We start from the raw sequence: 22,891 nt of genomic DNA on the forward strand, positions 1-22,891 counted from the left end.
GATAGATAGATAGATAGATAGATAGATAGATAGATAGATAGATATGAGATAGATAGATAGATAGATAGATAGATAGATAGATTGCTGTTAAGCAGGACATACCTCCCAACTGTTCTTGCTATAAAGTCCTGACTGAGCGGGCCAATCACCCAAAATCAATAAAATTTGTGATAAACTACAAAAGTAGAAACATAAGTAATTTTTCTCTTTATTTTATCTTTATGTCCTATACTAAATCCTTAGGGGAGTATTTTGAGATGTAGCTTGAGATGTATGAAGTGATGTTCTTGAGAGCTTTGTAGGTGATGGTGAGTATTTTGACTGGTCTTCTGGAAGAAATAGGAAGCCAGTACTGGTATTTGCAGAGCAGTGGGGTGGGAGTGGGGTGGTGAGAGAGGAAGGTCAGTCTTGACGTGGTGTTTAGGATGGATTGAAGCAGGGATAGATATGTGAGGGACATATCAGATAGTAGGAGGTTGCAGTAATCAGGTAAGTTGTTGGGTGAAACAATGAGATGAGTGCAAAGTCCTCAATTAGGCGGAGAGTACACCGAGGGTGGCCTGGGGAGTGTTGGAGAAGGTGGGTGCAGAGTGTGTGATTTGACGTGAGGAATTGTGTAGGAATTTTGTATTTGAAGTAGGTGGCACAAGGACTGTGAGCGAATAGCGTGGAGATAGTGCCGGTGGGCAGAGAAGTTAGAGATAACATAGAGGTATCAGAAGTTATAAGAGAATATAACTCCATGTTTTTCTTTAATATGTCTTGAACACTCTGGGCTTCAAACTTGTTAACAATATTTTGCCTGTGTTCTACGAATCTAGTCGGAGAGGTCTAGTTGTTTGCCCGACATACTGAAGTCCACAAGGGCCATGCAGTACGTATATAACATAACATGTCCTACAATTAAAAAAAAACAGAATCATAAAACTTTCTCTAGATACCTGGGAAAAAAGTTCCCTGCTTTTATTCTTTATATATTGACATGTTATACACCTGGGTTACTACATTTGAAGTTACCTTTTGTTTTTTCTAGGAAACCATTAGATTGTATGCTATTCTCAATAAGTTCCTTTTCAGATTGCAAAAAATTGGGGTCCAACAGATTCTTTAGATTTTTAGTCATTTTGAATTAATATTGGGTTGTTCAGGAATACAAATCCTGAGTACATTATCTTGTTTTAATAAGTGATAATTCTTCTGTATGATGCACTTGATATTCTCAGACTTTGTGTTAAAAAAATTTATACATACTTCTACCATTTCATAGTATTTGATTTTGTCTTCTGTGATCCTTTTTTTTAATTGTTAAAATGGAGTCCAGATTTAAACTCTTGGCATAATCAAATGCATCCTCAATATCAGTGTTACGACCTGCAGCTCCACTGCGAGCAGCCGCGGCTCGCCTCCTGGTGTCTCTGGCGTTCCGGCCGTCACCACGACAACCGGGACATCACTTCCACCCTCTATGTCCCGGTTGCCTAGGCAACAACCGTGACGCTTAGATTCCCCTACCGTCGCGCCCGGCCAGCTGTCTAAACAACCGGCCGCGCGCACGCACAGAGGTATGTAGTGCAGCATGCTGATTAGGGAGAAGGCTCGCTGGCACTCTGCTGCTCATTGGTTCCCCTCACTATTTAAGGCAGTGAGGACTGAGACTCACTGCCAGTTAAAGTTTCCTGCATTGCTTGGCTTCCTGTTCCCTGTTCCTGCTCATTGTTCAGTGTTCTCTGTTGATTTCCCAGTGTATGACCCCTGGCTTGCTTCTGGACCTTGTTGTATTGCCTGTGACCCTGACCTTAGCCTTTTCTCTGGATACGATTGCCTTCTGCCGGCCCCTGACACTTGCTTGGACTTCACTTCGCTGTCTGCTATTGCCCTCTGACCTTGGCCTGTTTACTGGACTCCATTTCTACCTATCTGGCCCTCGCCAGCACGGTGGTGACCTCATAAACTTGTACTACTCTAAGTTTAAGACCTGGGGGCATCTGAGCACCTGTGAGCATCCACAGCTCTACGGGAAAGGCGGCTGCTATAGGTGACGGCCTCTCCTGCCTGTTCTACAAGTTCATGGTGTTCCCTGTCAGCCGTAACAATCAGGGGATAATCAAGGACATTTTAGGAGAGAAAATAGAGACAAAATACATACTCAAAATTTGGGAGCTAGACACAAAACATACGCCAATACAGTCCAAACTTTTTTAGGAAAGGAGTAGGGATAAAGGTAGGATCCTATACCCCTTTTTTGAACACCTCGAACCTCTGGCTATAAGAACACAGAAACGGCAGGGAGAAAAAGAGGAAATAGGGGAAGAGGAAAACCCCCTATCAAAGAGGACAATGGTGTGAATCCAGGAGGGGTGTTTAACCTTTCTTTGAGGAATCTGCATCCTCATGAAAAGAGACTTCTAGGTAGAGGTCTAAAGTTTGCATCAAGTGTTGAACCGAACCTCTTTGAACTTTTTGCGGAATTGAATCAGTATGTAAGCGATTTGTGTAGACAAAGATTTTTTGCAATCAAACAACTGAAGAAAAAAGGGCTAGAAGACTGTACCCCTGTATTGGGCAGATAATAATACATTAGGAGAAGAGGATAATCTTACAACTCCTTCATTTGATATGAATACCACTCATAATATGACCATGGCCTTATCTGTGTGGAGTTTGTATGTTCTCCCCGTGTTTGTGTGGGTTTCCTCCCGGTGCTACGGTTTCTTCCCACATTCCAAAAAACATATTAGTAGGATAATTGGCTGCTATCAAATTGACCCTAGTCTCTCTGTGTGTGTGTGTATGTGTATGTTAGGGAACTTAGACTGAAAACTCCAATGGGACAGGGACTGATGTGAATGAGTTCTCTGTACAGCGCTGCGGAATTAGTAGTATATTAGTATATAAATAACATGATGATGATGCTAATGATAATAAATGTATAAGAATGAACTCTCTGAATGAAAGAAAGGGAAGGACTGAACATTTTAGATGGAAGTCTAATTTCTACCCAACACAACAGAAAAGTTCAGCCATCCAGTGTTTTTATAAGGCAACTATGGCTGATTTTAACTCTTTATGCCATAAGGATAAAATGACTATTCAATATAGGTATAAAAATAAAAATAGGAATTTAACAAAAGAGGAGTGGTCTGCTTTAAAAACCCTCCATAGTGATGCAAGGTTTACTAGATTACTATTAAAGCAGCTGATAACGGAGGTGGTGTGATAGTGTAAGATACCAATGATAATATAAAAGAAGCCCTTAGACAACTTGGAGACTTGTCATAGGATACTGGATGGGGGATCCCACGAAACAATATCAGGGAGAACTAAAGATTATATTAGATACAGCCCTGTCTGAGGGGTCATTTGTAAAGATTGCTGGCACTATTTATTAACTACACATCCGGTAATACCCACTTGTTAAAACCTCCCCAAGATACACAAATCCCTCACTGCACACGGAGGGCACCCTATAGTTTCAGGTTTGGGTTCTCTTAGCACACATTTGTTGCATTTTGTTGATTTTTTCTCCAATAACTCGCTTTTTCCTCTAAGATCCTATATTAAAGATACAATGCACATTTTAAGATTATTACAGAATGTGGTATGGAAATCTACCATTTTGTTACATTAGATGTGTCAGCATTATATACAAATATTCCACACTGAAAAAGTATAGAGGTCATATGTGAAACACTTATAGTGAAGGAAGGGATCTCAGAGGGACAGCGGGGTTTTATTATTGATTGTATTGTTTTCATCCTCACAATTATTTTCTTGTTCACTCCCAGTATTACTTACAAATCATCGGGATGGCCATGGGCACCAGGTTAGCCCCTACTTATGCCAACATCTACACGAGACATTTTGAACAGAGGTCTATCTGAGATGGTCCCCTTGGGGCAAATCTGGTGTTTTATGGCCATTACATAGACGACCACTTTATTATTTGGGATGGCACTGTTGATTTAATTGAAGATTTTGTTACTTTCTTAACACTAATGATAATAACCTTACTTTCACGTGCACTTGAGTCCACACACAGTTAATTCTTTTGAACTTGAACCTCTCAGATCAGGACTATGTTATTACTGCTAAAAAATCATAAAAATGTGGAGGTTAATAACTATATAGAATTTAAAAGCAATCACTATAAGCCATTCCTTGGAAATATTTCTAAAAGTCAACTAAACCAAATAAGGAAAATTGTTCTGTAGAAAGTTCCTTTGAAAGGCAAGCAAAAGAATGATTAAAGTTTTTTTTAAAGAATAGACTAAGAGCATCCAAACTTTTTCCCTTCTCCTTTCCTAAAAAAGTTTAGACGGTATTAACATATGTTTTGTGTCTAGTTCCCAAATCTTGAGTATGTATTTTGTCTCTATTTTCTCTCCTAAAATGTTAAAATGTCCTTGATTATGCCCTGATATCGAGGATGCATATGATTATGCCAAGAGTTTAGATCGGGACTCCATGTTGACAATCAAAGAGAAAATAGATAACAGAAGACAAAATCCAATACTATGAAAGGGTTGAAGTTTGAATCAAAGTTTAACACAAGGTCAGAGAATGTTAAGCGCATCATATGGAAGAATTATCACTTGTTAAAACAAGATAATGTACCCAGAACTTGTATTCCTGAACAACCCAATATTATATTCTAAAAGATTAAAAATCTAAAAAATCTGTTGGCTCCCAATTTTTTGCAATCCAAAAAGATCCTATTGAGAATGGAAAACATAGGTTTACTACATTTGAAATTACATTTTGGTTTTTCTAGGAAACCACAAATATCAACTTTAAATTTCAGTGTACAAATAAGCTATCAAGTATTTATGTGCTACATGAAAAAACAGTCAGTATTTATCTTATGTGCAAAACAGAATAATAATTTGCACCCCTTGCATTGTAACATGGTTTTGTCCCGGAGACTGAAATAAGAAGTTTCTTAAGTTAAGATCCTTAATGAATCAGACCCATAGTAATTATCAGTTAAAACGGTGCCCCTCTTTTTACATGGCTGGTATTACATATATTCCTAAGACATTAGACTGTTTTTTTATGTAATTTCTGCAATATAATGGGTTGCTGAAGTATGATGTTTTATTTGGTAATCCCCCTGTTTAGTGGTAAACAGACCCTGGTTATAGTACTTGTTATTCAGTTGGGAGAAGTATTGGGCAGTGTTTTATTTATGTATTTATTTACTTACTTTACAATGTAAGGATTCATCAAGTTGATAATGATAACGATAACTGTGCAACGGCCATATCTATAAACCCTGAAGTTCTAACTATTTCGAGATGCTTATAACTCATAGCTTTTAACAGTTAAAAACAATGGACCTGATTCAGTAAGGAAAGTTAAGCATAAAGGTTTTCTTACTCAAGTTTTCTGGACAAAACCATGCTACAATGCAAATTAGTTTATTATTTTGCACATAAGTTAAATACTGGCTGTTTTTTCATGTAGCACACTAATACTTGATAGCTTATTTGTACACTGAAATTTAAAGTTGATCTAGAGCATGCCCTAATCCAAATATAAATTTGCCATCACATTTTAAATTTACCTCCCCCTCCAATGCAACATGGTTTTACCTTACTTACTTTTGCTTAAATTGCCTTAATGCATTAGACTCAATGTGTTGAGATGCAGTTTTTTATTTTCTTTTGGTTGCATTTGTTATTTTCACCTGTGAGGACCTGTGTGTGTGCACAGTAACTGGGCTGCTGTGACCATAGAGCTGACGATTGCCCGATATCTGTATAACTACCGGTCATATAGAGCTACTGCTTTACACTATGCACAGTACACTCTGTTGTGTGTTTTGTGCCATTTGTTTTTATGTAATTGATGACATCTTATTTATTTACTCTTTTTAGAAAGTACAACAAAATGTTTTCTAAAATAATTTCATTTCAAACCATGATTTTGTTCAAAAACAAAATATAAAAGAGCTTTAATTTCGTATTCTGACCTGTCGTCAGTGTTTTGATTTCTATGTTTCTATGAACTTTCCACGTTCTACAGAAGAATCACATCCTCTGTTGTATGTGATATAACTGTATTTTATACTGTTCCAGGCAGGAGATCGATTGTGTTCCTGGTCCCCACCGTTATCGCTGTTATTCTGCTCATTTCCACCATCTACCTGGGTGCCACATGTAAGGACACAACATTTATTATGCAGAGGACATTTTTTAAATTGAAACTAAATTTTGAGTTTTTAACAATAAATTCAATGAAGAATTTATGGTATTTTTATCATGTGAATAAATGTAAATTAGTGTCATTTATATAGTACTAAACTGTGTAAGTCATATTTTACGACGGTGAAAATACAGACAAAAATAATACAAAAATCCCGACAACCGTAATACCTATATAGTTAAAATACCTACACACAAAAAAGACTGTTCATGGCAGTGCGGGCTTGTTGGGACCTGTAGTTCACCAATGCAAAGTAGTGTTTACTTCATTTATTTATTTTTATACATTTATTACCCCACACCCACTGCCCAGGGGTGCTGACATCACGGGGTTGGGTACCCATGGGGGGGCGGACTTTTTTGGCAGACCCCAATGCCCTAGGAAATCCAGTCCCATGCTGACCAGCCTGGGGCTGGTTGGCATCATGGCAGGGCTCCCTGCTGCTATGGTGCCACCAGTCCCGGCTGGCTAAGCATAGGGCTCATTGGGGGAAAATAGGGGGGCCCCACGCTGTTATTCTCCCCGATTTTTCTCCAACCAGTCCTGGGCTGGCACCACTAGGGTTAGTATGACTGGAGAGTGCTGGACACACTATTTTTTGAAAAATTATATTTATTGATTGATTTTTATCAGTGTTTACTGACGGCGGTTCCAGAGGCTGTGTAGTCACCATACCCCCCAACATTGTCTTTTTAATGCAGGCATAGTAATTGTTGGCAATTTCACTGTGGCCAATCACACCGTCAGTATTTCCACTGTGTCATTAAATTCACTGTCTGTATTTTTTGTGTGTAGGTATTTTCACTGTGTAGATATTATGGCTGTCGGGATTTTCATGTCAGTACAGTGTATACGTGTACAGAATGCAGGGGCTTATTTTCCATTCTTAGGTAAGTAACACCATTGACACCTAAAAGTGGACCAGGTGTAAATGTCACATTAACGTCTTACGACGAATGCGCTCTCTCCATCCAGCGCCTCCCATTGGGCAGAGCAAACTTCTACCATTCATAAAAGTCTACATATAAAATTGTTCAAAGGCCGCACACAGGAAGCAGTTAGAGATCCCTCCCTTTGAGGGGGAGGTTTATTGATGCAAGTTGATAATGATGACGGCCATCTCTTTGCTTTGGTTACACGTGTGCAGACTTAATTTTCCGTGTATGTTCCTTGATTGGCACAGTGAGGAGCCTGATGTCCCTTTGTCACTTACATCACCTGTTAGTTGTTTTAATATCAGTTTATATTTACATCTTATTTTACTATTATGTTCAAGAAATATAAACTTACATTTTTGCTCTAAAAGGCCCACTATTCACTGCTGACCCCACCTACTGTGAGGAGCAATACTACACAAGCTCCTCCTTCTATGATCACTATGAGGAACACTGCTGCTTCTCACAGGTGTTTGAATGGCCGAAGGAAAAAGTTGATAATGATGACTTGAGTCTGTGTATTTACATTGTTTTTTTTCAAAATAAAGAAAATATATTTTAAAATTTAGCGTGCCCCTCCCCTCCCCCTCCAACAAGCAATAGTGCCATATAGTTGGTTCCCGCTACAACAGGGGAACAAAGAACATGGCGGTCCCCTGCTGGAAATCCAGCACCAGGCGAGATAGACTGAGATAGATCACACTATAAGAGGACAAATATTTAGCATGATGACCTGGACTGTGGGTGCTCTGGAGTGGTACTTGGGGAGCCCCTCCCTCATTATACTAAAATCTAAAATAAATAGTAAATGATACAACCAGAAACAGAAGCAATTTTATTTAAAAAACTATTCTATAAAATCCCTTTTTTACCACCATGTTTTTTTTTAAATAAAAAAATTTGTCAAGGCTGAAGTCTAATGAGAAGGTTCTTCCTTTGTAATCCAGTGCTGTGACAGGATGGACCGCCTATGCCACCCTGTCTGTTGCTGCTGGGAACCGGCTGGGCTTACTTTGCCAGCGTTCCCTTTCGTTATCCCAAATGCACCCTCTGGCCACAGTAGGAGGGGCTTACAATGCTGCCACCACTGAGCTCCTTCTATGGCACTCAGAACCACGTTCCTTCTGGGTCACTGACGCTGCGAGTGTACCTCGTTGCTGGTGTACCTCGACTGGTACTCCTGACCTCAAACTATAGATCAGGGTTGCTGTGGATGGATCCCCCCCCTGGCCTATATCACTGACCAGGGTTGCAGGTAGCAGACAGAGCGGTGGTACTGGAAGCGCTTGGGTCCAAATCTCAGAGACAGTCGAGGAACGGATTAGATTTAGGGTCTTATCTGCAGATCACAGGAATACAGCGATATTTAAGATGTTTTCAAGCAGGTCTTTGAAGCAAGTGATGTTTATTTGCTTTCACCCCAGTTGAAGGTACCAGGGTGATCAGGACAGATGAAAATCAGAAGAATACATTACATGCTCACACAGCTCACCTTTTATACAGTTCTGACATAACTCATAGCAGAGGTAAGCCAGCCCCTTGGACCTAGCCGGCTTCAACCCGTCTAGAATATTCTCTCAGATCTCAGGATGTAATCTAAATTGTGCATCTATTAATTGATCTTCCATTTCAACTTGATTTCCATCAGATCTCAGGATGTAATCTAGTTTTGTATCTAGCACAATTTAACTTCCACATCCCCCCTTCAGATGTTCTGTCTCCATTCTTTAGAGTTCCTGTCTGTCTAACAGGACCTGCATTCAGGTAACAGGGCCCCCTGTTGTGCATTCAAGTGTTGGTCACTCACATTGAATATACTTAATTAACCTTAATAAGGACATCCTCCAGACTACACAACAGGCTTATAAATGCTTATCAGAAATCAAACATATACCTTAGACATGAATGCATTTCCAAAGACAGGTACAACAAAGCATTTCCTTGCACCAAGATATGCCAAAGGCTTTCAAAACAAAGAAATAAGAAATAAGGTGTTTGCTTTTGAAAGGTTACAACAGGAAAACCAAATTTTCTACACTGGTCTCAGAAATAATGATTTCCTATCTCACAATATACACAATATCAAAAATAAGTGCACGTGCAAATACATAAATAAGTGCCCTGCGCTATTTGCTTTAAAACATTTTTTACCAAAAGTTATTAAATAGTGATCCAGTCACAAGTGGGAATTTGAAAAAACAAAACAATATATGATGACAACTGATCACTGGAAACGCTTGATACTGAATTATCCCAGGGGGGTCAAAAATTGCAACTAGTTAAGCAACTAATTTATATTTTGTGGAGAGGACTTAAAAGGAGCAATTATTTTATATTGTAATCATTTATTTCCAAAGGGATTATACTTCAAATTGGATTACAAAAAAAAGAAGAAAGAAGATTTGTAATCAATTGGTTAACAAGGGTATTTTGGGAGTTCTTTATTTTAATAAATTGCATTTTGAACTATGTGTCTTTGCATTATTTAATTATTTATACTACATTAGTATAAAGAAGGAATAGTCTTAGGGATCTTGCTCCAGATATACTGGGACTATTGAGGTTTCACTACCACATCTCTGATCATTCCCCTGGCGCTACCAGACAGAAAGAATATGAGCACTGTTTTAGCTGGTTGTCATTGGAAAGGGGGAGACCTGTTATTTTTTGCTAACTGTCCCCAGCAGAGACTGAAGACTCACCCTGACCAGGCTGGATCTGGTTCACATTGTGGCAGGTGGGGCATGTTCCAGTATTAACGGGGGACCCATGTCCATTGTCCCCCTGTTTTATTGGAAAGCAGACCAGGCTGCATTTTGCTGGTACTGGTTACAGATTTTAGGGGAGCAGTGAGTCAACCTCATTCTTCTAAGCAGTGGAAGAGACACAGATACAATCATCATTATTAATTTCAAAAAGTTGATTATCATGGCCCGGTCTTATTGCATAATCTTATGAACTAATTTCTTTCTCACTGACCAGCAAGAGTTCGCGAGTAGCCAATCCGGCCAATAGTAACATGAGGCAAAATGATATGAACAGCCCCATGCAATTAAATCATAATGCACCAGAAGCACTTTAACAATTGCTACATTTGCATATGAAGGAATGATGTGCGGTAACTGTAGATATGTAGTGGGATGAATCAGTAGCCACACTAGTCATTATGTGCTTTTATACATTGGCACTGGCTCTCTCTCTCTCCCCACCCTCCATTATTAATCTGTTCTGCCTTGGAAAGCAACTGATCACTTATCTTAGTAAACTATTTAATGGGAATGTTTCTGTACTGACCCTGTCTTTATGTCCAGGCAGCAGCAGAAACAGAGTGAACACACAGAGTAATGGACACATAAGCAGCAATGGATCAGAAACATCCTTTTCACCAGGTAACACGTGTGTGTGTGTGTGTGTGTGTGTGTGTGTGTGTGTGCAGTCATGTAACATGTACATGGTAAGAGCTGTGTGCTGAAGTGACCCATGTTCCCTCTGGATTGCAAGCTCCTTTGAGCAATTTCCTTCCTTCATGTGTTTATTATTGTTAAATTGTGGGATCCCCGCAACTCCCGTCAGATTTACAGAAGAGAATTTCAGGTCCGAGTGAGGTTGAGAATTTGACAAGCTTGAAAGTTTGTAACAGTGTCATCGTCTGCTACGCGTCCGTTCCTGTTATTAGTTATGAGAAATTATCCCTTTGATTGAATCATTGCTGTATATAAACCGTTATGGAGAAGTTTCATCATCTTTTGTACAGAGCGCTTCCAATTTATTCACTTTTGATACCATTCACTCATCTATTACTATTTTAATTTGAATTATAAGTCATCCTACACTATGGTTTGAGCTTATGTTTGTTTTTTCATTTCTTAGGTTTTTATATGTATATTACTTTGCATCTTGTGCACTTGCCCACTTACATCACCGGAACGTAGTTTGTCTTTCTTTTACTATTTGTTTATCCATATATATACAAATATATATATATATATATATATATATATATATATATATATATATATATATGAGTCTTACAGTATTGTTGACCATGTTTCTGCAGTGATTTAGTCTCCTACATATTATCTTACAGGTCTGTATCATGCGTGTCCGGCTCACTGGATCCTTATTGATAACAAATGTTATTTCTTCTCTGAAAACAAAAAGTCCCACCATGACAGTGAGAGAAACTGCAGAGAGAGCGGCTCCCGGCTGGCAACGGTGAAGGATGGAGTAATACTGGTCAGTATCAGGGTCACCGAGTGATCTAGTCAGACATTGGGGGGGGGGGGGGGAGGGCAGAGATCTCCTATGTGACTGTTTACACATCGCACTTTGTGACTCTTATAATCTGTCGTCTTATTAAACTCCTGATGAGTTTTCATCAGGAGGTTATTCATCTAGAATAACAGGATTGGAAAGAATTTTATAATATATCTGTTTGACTGGATTTGGCACCTAGAAGGGAGGAAGGTCAGCTTTAATATAAACATAGAAACTGGACTATATCACACATATCACAGTTATATTCATCCAAAGAGAAAGCAGCAACATTTAGCAATTTGTCTCAATTATATACAGTAAATATAGTCTGGGATTACTTAGGAAAACTAAGCATACTTGCCAACTCTCCCTGAATGTGGAGACTCCCTGAAATAGGGGTGAGCTCCCTCACTCCCTGAAGAGTCCAGTATTCTCCCTGATGCTGAACCAGTACAAGACGTGGTTGGCTTCACCATCTGTGGCATGATGACACAGTTCAGAAATTGTGTCCTATGTCCATATATTGATGCCTATGGATGTGGCCATTTTCATGGAGACCAAGATTTAATCAAAGACTGACAGGTAAGACAACATGACTTTAGTAATGGAGACAGAAATGTAAAAGACACTTCAGTCTCTAGAGATTCATTAGCTGCTTCATTAGTTGCCTACTCTCCCGGAATGTCCAGGAGACTCCCACATTCCTGGGAGACCTCCTGGGAGAGAAAGGCAACCTCCCGGTTCTCACCCCCACAATAGATAAGTAGTGGGGGTGTCATCTTAGCCCCACCCCCTGCTGTAATTGGCCAAAATTGAGGCAATCATTCAGGGGCAGGGCCAAAATGATACAATGCATCAAGCCACGCCCCCACATGCCCACCTCCCCTGGATCTCCCTGAAGCCAACGAGGAAATGTTGTCAAGTATGAAACTAAAGTTTCTCTATTTCTGGATCAAAGTCTTCTGGGTATATCGTAGTTGTACTCCCTGAAACAATGTAGTGAGTTTTAACCAACTTTTTAGCCTCAAATATACACATTACAGCAGCTCACAAATGAGAAATTCTGGAGGAAAACTACCAGAAGTTAAGATTTTATTTAGGAATTGGGGCTTTATTAGACCTGGTTAATATTGGGCCATTTGTGGCTGAATCAATATCTTCTTTGTGCAAACAGGTCTGCATCCTTGTACGCCCTAGCCGTATGTAATATTTATATAATACATGAGTGTTGTGAATATTTGTATAAACAGCTGTAAAATGTTTCTTTATCTTGGTCAATCTCTGACGTACTAGACAGAAAAGAGAACAATATTTGTCACTACAGTGTCCATTTTAGGACATATCTCATCTATGCCAGAGGGTGACAAACATAATTATATATTTAACACATGTTCATAATCTGTGTGTGACAATACCTGCTGCTTCTCTGTTTCATTCCCTTATTGATTACCTCTGTACTGTGCACAAAACACCCAATGGTGGTCATAGCAAATATAATCACCACCCCGGCTGATGGCTTATACCCGGGCCCTCCACCATATCAACTGACACATAATTGTTTTACCAAACATAACTGTGTAACGTGCTGAGCACTTTTCTCCCCTCATCAAACAATAATAAAAAAAATAGTGTGTGTCAAGCTTGTGCTTTTTAAGGGAGGGATGTAACATGAGAGATAGACCAGCAGGTATCAATGTGACAGATCACAGGGCTCAAAGGGTTCCAAACACAGTGCGCGGGGGGAGTTCATGATGTCACTTCTGTTAGACATTTTCATCCCTACGAAGGCTTTATACCAGGTGCCGGCAAAGGTTTCCCTTCTATAAGGTAATAATAATGAGCTACTTGCTGACCGTTGGCTCTTCAGCTCCTCTTTGTAGGACGTGATGTAATTTGTAGTTCCGCAGCAGCTGTAGTGTCACATGTTGACCTGTAACCTCTGTAGTACAGCAGAGGTAGATAACATGAATAACACATTGCTACACTGCCAAGTACCTCACACTACAGGCTTTTCAGCTGATTATCCTGCCAATCACACGATAAACGACCGCTCGGGTCTGATATCACATTAGTGTGTACCCTGCACTGATGAACGATTATCACACATCGTATCGTTTCATTTGATTTTTAAACCAAACTAAAATTCGCATTCAACGATGGAACAATGTCATTTCAATTCAGTAGTGTGTATGAACTCAGGACTGACAGTGACCATTGATCTCTATGGACTTTTTTTTGGAGTTTTCCATGGCGCAGTGTGGGTTTATGAGGTGATATTTTGTTGCTGCTGTCATGTGGATGTGCTAACAGGAAACGGTTTATCTTGGTGTTGTTTATATATGTGCATACAGTTGTTATTCATTGAGTGAGGGCCGAGTGTTGTTTAGGTTCAGTGCGTTTTGCATTGGTTCAAATCGTTGTGTTAGTGTAGTCCTGAGGAGAGAGAGGGAGGAGGAGGCTCACCTTTTATGGTATTGGTGGTTTGAAAACTACCTGGTTGGTCTGTCCTTAGTTCTTTAAAGTAAATAATGTCTATAGCTCTTTTGTATAGGGTATAGTGCCGTTATTAGCTTCAATCAGCAGGTGTAGAAGTTATAGCTGGGGTTGTTTGGGGAAAAAAATGAGGTCTCATATAAGGATAACTAAAAGTACATAACAAGTGCCATAAAATTAAAACAAATCTAAACAAATATATTAAATATTAAGCAAAGAATAAAATGGCGGATATTAATTAAATAAGGTACAATAGGGAATAAAGATTCAGGTATATAAATGAGTAAAGTAATTGAAATAAAACAATAGAAAATAAAAAAATAAGATATATACAGTAAAGTAAAAATTAAGTAGAGTTAAAATTCCTAGAGGAATGGCCCACACGTTTTTTTTTTGTGGACCCTACTCCCACGGGAATTTTGCCCAGCGCTGAAATGCCTAGGGTTGCCTTGACCCCCTGCTGCGTGTCCCCCTGCTATAGTGCCACCAACCCCGGCTGGTTTGCCTAGTGCTGGTTGCATGAAAGTCATGTGCATTTACAAAATGGGGGTCCTCCTGACCAGAAGAACTGAAGACTGCAAGCAAGTTGAAATTGCAAAATGAGGGTCTATGTGACCCGAAGAATAGAAGATATTTTCAAGTATGGACTTGGGTTTCAAGACATTTTGTATTAAAAGCTGCTGACAAATGATGAAGACATCAGATTGGTGAGTATATGGGGATTTATTATTTTTTAAAAATATATGTGGTACTAAAGGGGGTGTTTTTTGTATTTATTGGGGTTTTATTATTTTTTATTAAATAATACACATACAACTGAAACAAGACTAAATAACATGCTGATCTATACTTAGACTCTATGCATGGTGACACATGAGAACTCTCCATGTAATGCAGCATTTGTGTGTCATGGCAATAGGGTTTCTGGGATCCGTCTTGGGACCCTTGGGACTAGCTGTGGCAAGAACGTAGTGGAAACTGGGAGGCTGGATGAATGTCTTGCTCATAGAGGTTACCCTATTCCTGTATACCGCATGTTAGGAGGAGGAATGCTGGACTGGACTCCATACTGAAATAAACATCTAGAATCTGGGCCTGATGGACTGGAACCTGGATGTTGTTACAGGGAGAGCCCGAACTCACGACCAGAGACTCAGTACCTCCAAGAACTCAGAAACTCAGAAGAATATAGTACCACAACTGGGACTGGGAAGACCCAGAACTCTGGCAGTGAATATACAGGTTTGGCAACCTCCTAAACAGAATAAGCCTGGAATTGGTCCTGGACAACTCAGAACCTGTTGTAGGCCTGGAATTGGAAGTCGGTACCCCGAGACACAGAGATGACTCAGAAAAACAACCTACTACCCCAGATAACCAGTAGGAGAGACAAAAAGAGATTGAAAAGAGGAGGATCCACACGGAAGGTAAAAACTGTAATCTGTACACGAGCAGATAGAATGAAGTTGGATCCACACAAGGAATTAATGGCCAAAGTCTTTATTTCAGGAGAATGAAGCTGAATTCACACAAAGGGCTAATGGCTACATTCTGTATCACAGCAACCAGAGTGAATCTGAACTCACTCAGAGGGTAAAAGGTTAATGTCCATATCACAGCAAACAAGATGAATCTAAATTCACTCAGAGGGTATATAGTTGAAGTTCATATCACAGCAAACAGGTTGAAGCAGCAACACACAGTAACAGTGGTGAACTGGAACCAGGATCTAAGAAGTGCTGCACTGGCAATTAGCTGAGTCTAGGAGGAGACTCTTTTAGTCTGCACAAGTAGCTAATTGGTTGGAGGATGATTTTATATATATATATATATATATATATACTGTATACAAATGCTATATGAACAAAAGTATTCGGATGCTTGACCATTACACCAACAGAGACTATTATAACATTGTATTCAAATACACAAACTTTAACATGGAGTTGGTCCCCCTTTTGCAGTGATAACAGCTTTCACTCTTCTTGGAAGACTTTCCACAAGATGTTGGAGTGTTCCTGTGGGAATTTGTGCCCATTCATTCTGTAGAGCATTTATGAGGTCAGGCACTGATTTTGGACGAGAAGGTCTGGCTCGCAATCTCCATCCCAGTTCATCCCAAAGGTGTTCAATGTGGTTGAGGTCAGTATTCTATGTGGGCCAGTCAAGTTCTTCCACACCGAACTCATCAAACCATGTCTTTGTAGTTCCTGCTTTATACACTGGGGCACAGTCTTGTTGGAATAAAGAAGGGCCTTCCCCAAACTGTTGCCACAAGGTTGGGAGCATAGCATTGTCCAAAATGACTTGGTATGCGGAAGCCCAAACCCTGAAACACAACCCCATACTATTATCCCTCCTACACCAAACTTCACAGTTGGCGTAATGCAGTCAGGTAACATTCTCCCGGCATTGGCCAAACACTGCAAACTTACTCGTCCACTTGACTGCCAAACAGAGACGCGTGATTTGTCACTCCACAGAACACGTTTCAACTACTCCACAGTCCAGTGTTTGTGTGCTTTACATCACTCCATCCGAAGCTTGGCATTGGTCTTGGTGATGTGAAGCTTGCATGCAGCTGCTTGGCCATGGAAATCCATTTCATTCAGCTCCCGCCGCACAGTTTTTGTGCTTACATTAATGTCAGTGGAGGTTTAGAACTCTTCAGCAATGGAATCAGCAGAGAGTTGGCGGCTTCTATGCACCATGAGATTTAGCAGTCGTTGACCCTGTTCTGTGATTTTACATGGTCTTCCGCTTCATGGCTGAGTTGCTGTTGTTCCTAAATGCTTTCATGTTTTAATAATATCACTTACAGTTGACCGTGGAATATCCAGCAGGGATGAAATTTCATGAACGGACTTATTGCAAAGGTGGCATCCTATCACAGTACCACGCTTGAAGTCACTGAGCTCTTCAGAAACACCCATTTTGTATCACAAATGTTTGAAAATGGAGACTGCATGACTGGGTGCTTGATTTTATATACCTCTGGCAACGGGTCTGATTGAAACACCTCAATTCAATAATTAACAGGTGTGGCCAAATACTTTTGTCCATATAGTGTGTGTGTGTGTGTGTGTGTGTGTGTGTGTGTGTGTGGTAGAGGTTCCTTGCAAGTTTGGGAGCTGTATTTCAACAAATGGAGCTGGGAATTTGGTAATGATCAATGGTGTTCTCAATGCTGAGAAATACAGGCAGGTACTTATCCATCATCCAATACCATCAGGGAGGCTTCTGATTGGCTCCAAATTTATTCTACAGCACACAATGACCCCAAACATACAGCCAGTGTCATTAAGAATTATCTTCAGCGTAAAGAATAGCAAGGAGTCCTAGAAGTGATGATATGGCCCCCACAGAGCCCTGATCTAAACATCATCGAGTCTGTCTTGGATTATATGAAGAGACAGAAGGATTTGAACAAGCCTACATCCACAGAAGATCTGTGGTTTGTTCTCCAAGATGTTTGAAGTTCCTTCAAAAACTGTGTGCAAGTGTACCTATAAGAATTGACGCTGTTTTGAAGGGAAAGGTTGGTCACACCAAATATTGATTTGATTTAGATCTCTCTTCTGTTTATTCACTTCGCAATTTGTTAATTGATAAAAATAAACTATTAAAACTTCTATTTTTAAAAGCATTCTTTCTTTTATTATAATAATTATTATAGTAGTATTGTAAGGCGCCACAGTGCTCCAATGCGCCGTACAGTAGGGACAACAGGACATACATAAAATAGGGACATACATGGTAGACAAAATAGAGGCAGACATGAAAACAAAAATACTTTGCAGAATTTATTTCCCCAACTGCCTAAAACTTTTGCACAGTATTGTATGTATATATATATATAACTCACCCTATTTGTGACACGGGCACCCTGCAGACATCAGTACACTGACAACTTCTTGTTGTCGATGTCCATTTGTTGCTTGCATCACAATTAATGTCAACACTTCACACTTCTTGTCAGGATGTTACTAGTACGCAATACCCTTTGCTTACACCTCCAGGTGACCCTAATGCTAACTAAACATTCTCCAGCTCTATCATAATTGGCCAACCAGTTCAGCATCAGTTTAAACATAAAATGAACGACACAGTCTCTTAACCCCCACCCAAACACTGCAAACTTATATATATATATATATGCAAACTTATATATATATATATATATATATATATATATATATATGTTAAGAACAATATAGATACAGAAAGGCGCTTGACTATTTATTAGTGATAGTCCAATATCAAAAAAATCTTAAACACTTCCCATGTACAGGCGGCTGCCAATCCTCCACGAACCAATCGGTGTATTTGTGGAAATAATTCTAGAAATAAAAGCAAAGAGCACAAGGCGTACAAGAGTGTAGTATATTTGTACTGCATATATCAAAAGTGTACATTAAACCAGAGTGGTCTATAGATATACCCAACCCTCATCACCAAAGAGAGGTACAGAGAGAGTAAACCAAAGACACTGTGCAATAGTTTTTCTATCCAGAACAGGTGTAACACCATCCACTCTTATGTGTGTGAACTCGTACCAAAAATAAGGTCTTTAAGGCTTATCTGAATGGATATCCCAAGTATGCTGTATCAGGTCAAAGTACTCTCTAGATCCCGAAGAACAGCTGATGCCTCATAAAATAAATCAAATAAAATCCAATAGTGTGATATCTCAGTGACACACTTCATTACATATACATAAAACACTCACATTTCAAGTAAAAGAAAATCAGCTTATCAGTAATCAGTAAAATGATGAACCATATCCAGATGGAAAAATCCCTGGGTATAAGATGGTAAAGTACTGTCTCGACGCGTTTCCTCTCCCAAATTATCAGACTTCATCAGGAGAATCATAAATCATAATGCCTAATCTGCGTCTCTTAATATAGTGTGCCGCGCCATTTTGCGCATGCGCACTGCAGACAAATGTCAATCAGTTTGCACATGTGCAAAAGAGATGTCCATTACCACTATGCCAAATGTAATCTTGTAAATATGTAAATCGGCACCAGAGGTACTCGCTTTCCATATACAAACAGAGAAAGCATATCAAATGTCCATATGTAAACAGAAAAGGCATATCATATACCCAATAGAGAAGCACATAAACTGTTATATAAATAAATATACCCATGATAATCTATAAAAAGCAGAATAAGAATCAGGATATGAAAACATAATAACATAATCAAAATACAATAGTAAATAAAATACATATCTGCATTAATAAATCATTCATAAATAAAAATCGGCTCACGCGCATAGCAACCAATATTATTGCGCACGTGTCAAAACCATCAATAGTGAATATCATATATTAAAACACTCCCTGATTAATATAAAACATGTATATATACAAATATGCATAAATAATTATAAGAATGGAGCTACTTTAAAACCTTCATTAAGCCCATGCGGTGATAATGTACCCAGCTCGTAAATCCAAAACATCTCCCACTGCGCCAATTTTTTACTAATATTTCCACCTCTTGGATCTAACACTACATTCTCAATGGCCATAAATTTGAGGTGTCCTGGATCACATTGGTGAAACTTTGAAAAATGTTTTGACACAGAATGACTCAATATTTTGTTCTTTATATTTCTTATATGCTCCTGGATACGTAGCTTGAGTAATCTTTTAGTTTTGCCCACATACTCGAGGCCGCAAGGACACTCCAATAACTTTATAACTTAAAAACTCATTAAGGGACTGAATGTCACCTTTCCAGACCATGATGATGTCATCTATATATCTTTTATAGAGTTTTATGTAGTCAAAATATTTTTCACATTAATATATGTATTTCTCCTCCCAGTTTCCCATAAAATGATTCGTGAAACTGGGGGCAAAAATGGTCCCCATCGCAGTACCACAAACCTGCAAATAAAATTGATCCAAAAAAGTAAAATAATTGTAGGTCAATATAAATTCAATAAGGTTACAAATAAAATCTTTAGTAGCTTCTAATGCTTTCTTATGTTCGATGGAATAGTACAGTGACTGAACGTCAATGGTAACCCATAAATAATCTATATTCCATACAAAATCTTGAAAAATATGGAAAATATTTGTGGTATCCCTGCTCTGATTTCTACATAGTGTCACACAGGACAATATTTATAGTTTCCTTTCTGATACTATTAGTAACCTGTTAACTGTATAATAGCAAAATCACTGATTACCTGTCACACATAATCATCTATATCTCATTGTGTATTAATACAGAGACTAGTGACTATCACAGCACAGGAATTCTGGATTGGATTAACTTCTACAGGAGGGCATTACCAGGGGAAAGCGTGGACAGGACGATGGGTTGACGGAAGTATAGAGTAAGTAGCACTGATTATTTCACCTCTAGCTGTGAGACCTCACAAAATTAAATTGCCCTAAATTCAGAGTACACAAACACTAATGGATATACCCCCCCTGGATAGAGGCAGGGAAACTGAAGAGCACGAACAGTGATTATCTCTGAAAGATTCCAGACCAATAAGGGTTGGGTACGAGTTTCTTATGCTGAAAATACTGATGCAAATATAACTGACACAAAAATGCTGACAATGAAAATTATGCCAAAGAGAAAATAACTAACGTTATAAACACTGACAGTGAAGAAATGCCGACAATGATATCAGTAATATTTTCAGTGTAGGAAATTCTATTACCACCGACCAATGCATCATGTTATTTTCCGGCAGTGAATGAGATGAACGTGGACTTTCAACTAATTATTATTTATTTCTTAGAACCATCACTGAAGGGACTGGAACTTGCGCCAAGATAGGACGTAACCTGACCCTGGAGAACTGTTACACAGCCCTGCACTGGATCTGTGAGAGAGACACATTGTAACTGTGCTGAGGTTTATTTATAGGAGATAATGGACCCTGTGTGATTGTTGTGAAATATTTTATGGTTTGTTAATTGTTTTTCAAGTTGTCACCACATAATAAAATGAATCACTGAGTGATCAGATTGTAAGCTGGTGTACACTGTAAGGAACTGAAGGGACAAGAGAAGAAAGTAAACAGCACACTTTATACTCCTGCCTGTATAACATCCTAAAAGTCAGTGATATTCACTTACTGTAACACATCTGGTTGGCAATTACACCGGTTATGCTTAAACATCTATATCCTTCCTTTCTTAAGTTTGAGAACAGATAAACAATGAACAATGAAAGATTAAACAATAGAATAGAAGCAATGACTTATGAGTTACATTATAAAGTCTTGAAACCTTGAGTTAGGCTAGGAAAGGCTGCTAGATCTTGTGATGATTCAGTATCTGCAGGGGAATCCATTAGACACTTTGAATGGTCAATTGATGTAGAGGATGATGATGTATCCTCTGAAGGCTTTATACCAATTTCATCAAAGCAAGATCCAATGACAGATGAACTTAGACTTTTGGGGGTAAATGTATCAAGCTGAGAGTTTTCTGGCAGGTTTGAAAAACCAATCAGATTCTAGCTATCATTTATTTAGTACATTATACAAAATGATAGCTAGAATCTGATTGGTTGCTATAGGCAACATCTCCACTTTTGAAATCCGCCGGAAAACTCTCAGCTTGATACATTTACCCCTTGGTGTTAACTTTGTAGAACTGCTAGTAACTAACGTAGAATCTGAGATATCTAGCAAGCGACACTTTTTGCACTCATGGGTGTTGTCATCAGTTTCAGCCATGTAACTAATAATTAATGGTGGCCAATTTTCCGTAACCACATGTAATTTGCATACAAACTCTCTGGCCAGGACATAATTGCATCTTTGTTGCAACTTGTTTAGTGATGGGAATGACAGTCCTAGTGTACCTAGATAATAGCCGCTGTGCAAGAGAGAACAAACCATATTTCTCAGGTGAGCATGACCATGAAGATATCAGTGTCATCACCTGAGCACCTCTCCAAAAGGTGTTTATCAGACTGTACAGCTTATATACCAATCAATTAGACTGAGCGTACAGTGAGCTACAGTGGTGTGAACAATGTCCTATGCTTGGTTATGTGGTTAAATTCATGACTCACTAATTACTTGGCATTGTCAGTCCTGATTTGTGATTTCTTTGTGAATGTCATAAACAGAGAAATGTCTCTTGAATTTGGAAACAACAGTAGAACTGGTGGGTTAGGGGGCAGGTAGTCAGTTTCATACCACCCTGAATATGATTCCTCTAACACTAAGTTAGTTCTGGTATCTAGGGGTCAGCGTCACACAGTCAAAGAGAGAAGAAGGATACAATAGTATCTTTATTGCAAAACATCTAATGCAAACAATAGCCACTAAAGAGATATACTTTAAATCAAACCCCAAGTGATCACCACACTCCATAATACTACCAACAACCTCCCAATGTATTAACTAAAAAAAAATGATAAACAGAACAGTCCTTAGGTTACAGACGGCCAGAATAGGTTACAGTTGATCTGTGATCCAGTCGTGGTTAAATCTCTCAGTGTAAAGTTCTAAAACCTTGACCATGCTTCCAGCTTTATATACCTGCGTAAAGTTCTACGCTCCGACCAGACAGTAACTGAGATATTGGAGCCTTCGGACTTTCCTGATCCATCCGCAAAATGATTTTTTTGCACAAGTTGTTTAGCTAATCAAAAAGAGGGAGGCGGTCCTGAAGTGTAATAGGCTGCACCTGCACAGATCTGAATGTACCTGAATGAATGAACTAGAGAATGTCTGATGCTGGGACATGGCAGTTTCCAGATGAATGAACTACAGGTAACGAGACAAGTATTATCTGTGGGACCGGAGCGTTACAGTTCCCCACACCTATTAGATTGTAAGCTCATGTTGGCAGGGTCATCTTTACTTTCTGTTTTATGTCATTGGGTTCACTGTGAGGATACTGACCTTCTCTGTCAGTGTTATGACAACCAGTGCGGCATAAACTTATAGAACAGGTAGAAGAGGTCTTCACCTTTAGCAGCCGCATTTCCCGTAGAGACTGGTTATGC

General features: G+C 39.1%; 1 protein-coding gene across 1 annotated transcript in view; it reads left to right on the plus strand.

Annotated features, from left to right (window-relative positions):
• Nucleotides 1-20,919, plus strand: part of LOC142102618 (uncharacterized) — a 48,192-nt gene extending 27,273 nt beyond the window's left edge. The window contains exons 5-9 of the mRNA XM_075187348.1: nucleotides 6,078-6,158; nucleotides 10,451-10,528; nucleotides 11,227-11,375; nucleotides 20,140-20,246; nucleotides 20,664-20,919. Coding sequence (XP_075043449.1) covers nucleotides 6,078-6,158; nucleotides 10,451-10,528; nucleotides 11,227-11,375; nucleotides 20,140-20,246; nucleotides 20,664-20,769 — 521 coding nt within the window. The 3' untranslated portion in view covers nucleotides 20,770-20,919. The remainder of the gene's footprint in view (nucleotides 1-6,077; nucleotides 6,159-10,450; nucleotides 10,529-11,226; nucleotides 11,376-20,139; nucleotides 20,247-20,663) is intronic.
• Nucleotides 20,920-22,891: the final 1,972 nt, after the last annotated feature.

Source organism: Mixophyes fleayi, chromosome 1 (assembly GCF_038048845.1).
Source record: "Mixophyes fleayi isolate aMixFle1 chromosome 1, aMixFle1.hap1, whole genome shotgun sequence".
In the NCBI taxonomy this organism is placed as follows: domain Eukaryota; kingdom Metazoa; phylum Chordata; class Amphibia; order Anura; family Limnodynastidae; genus Mixophyes; species Mixophyes fleayi.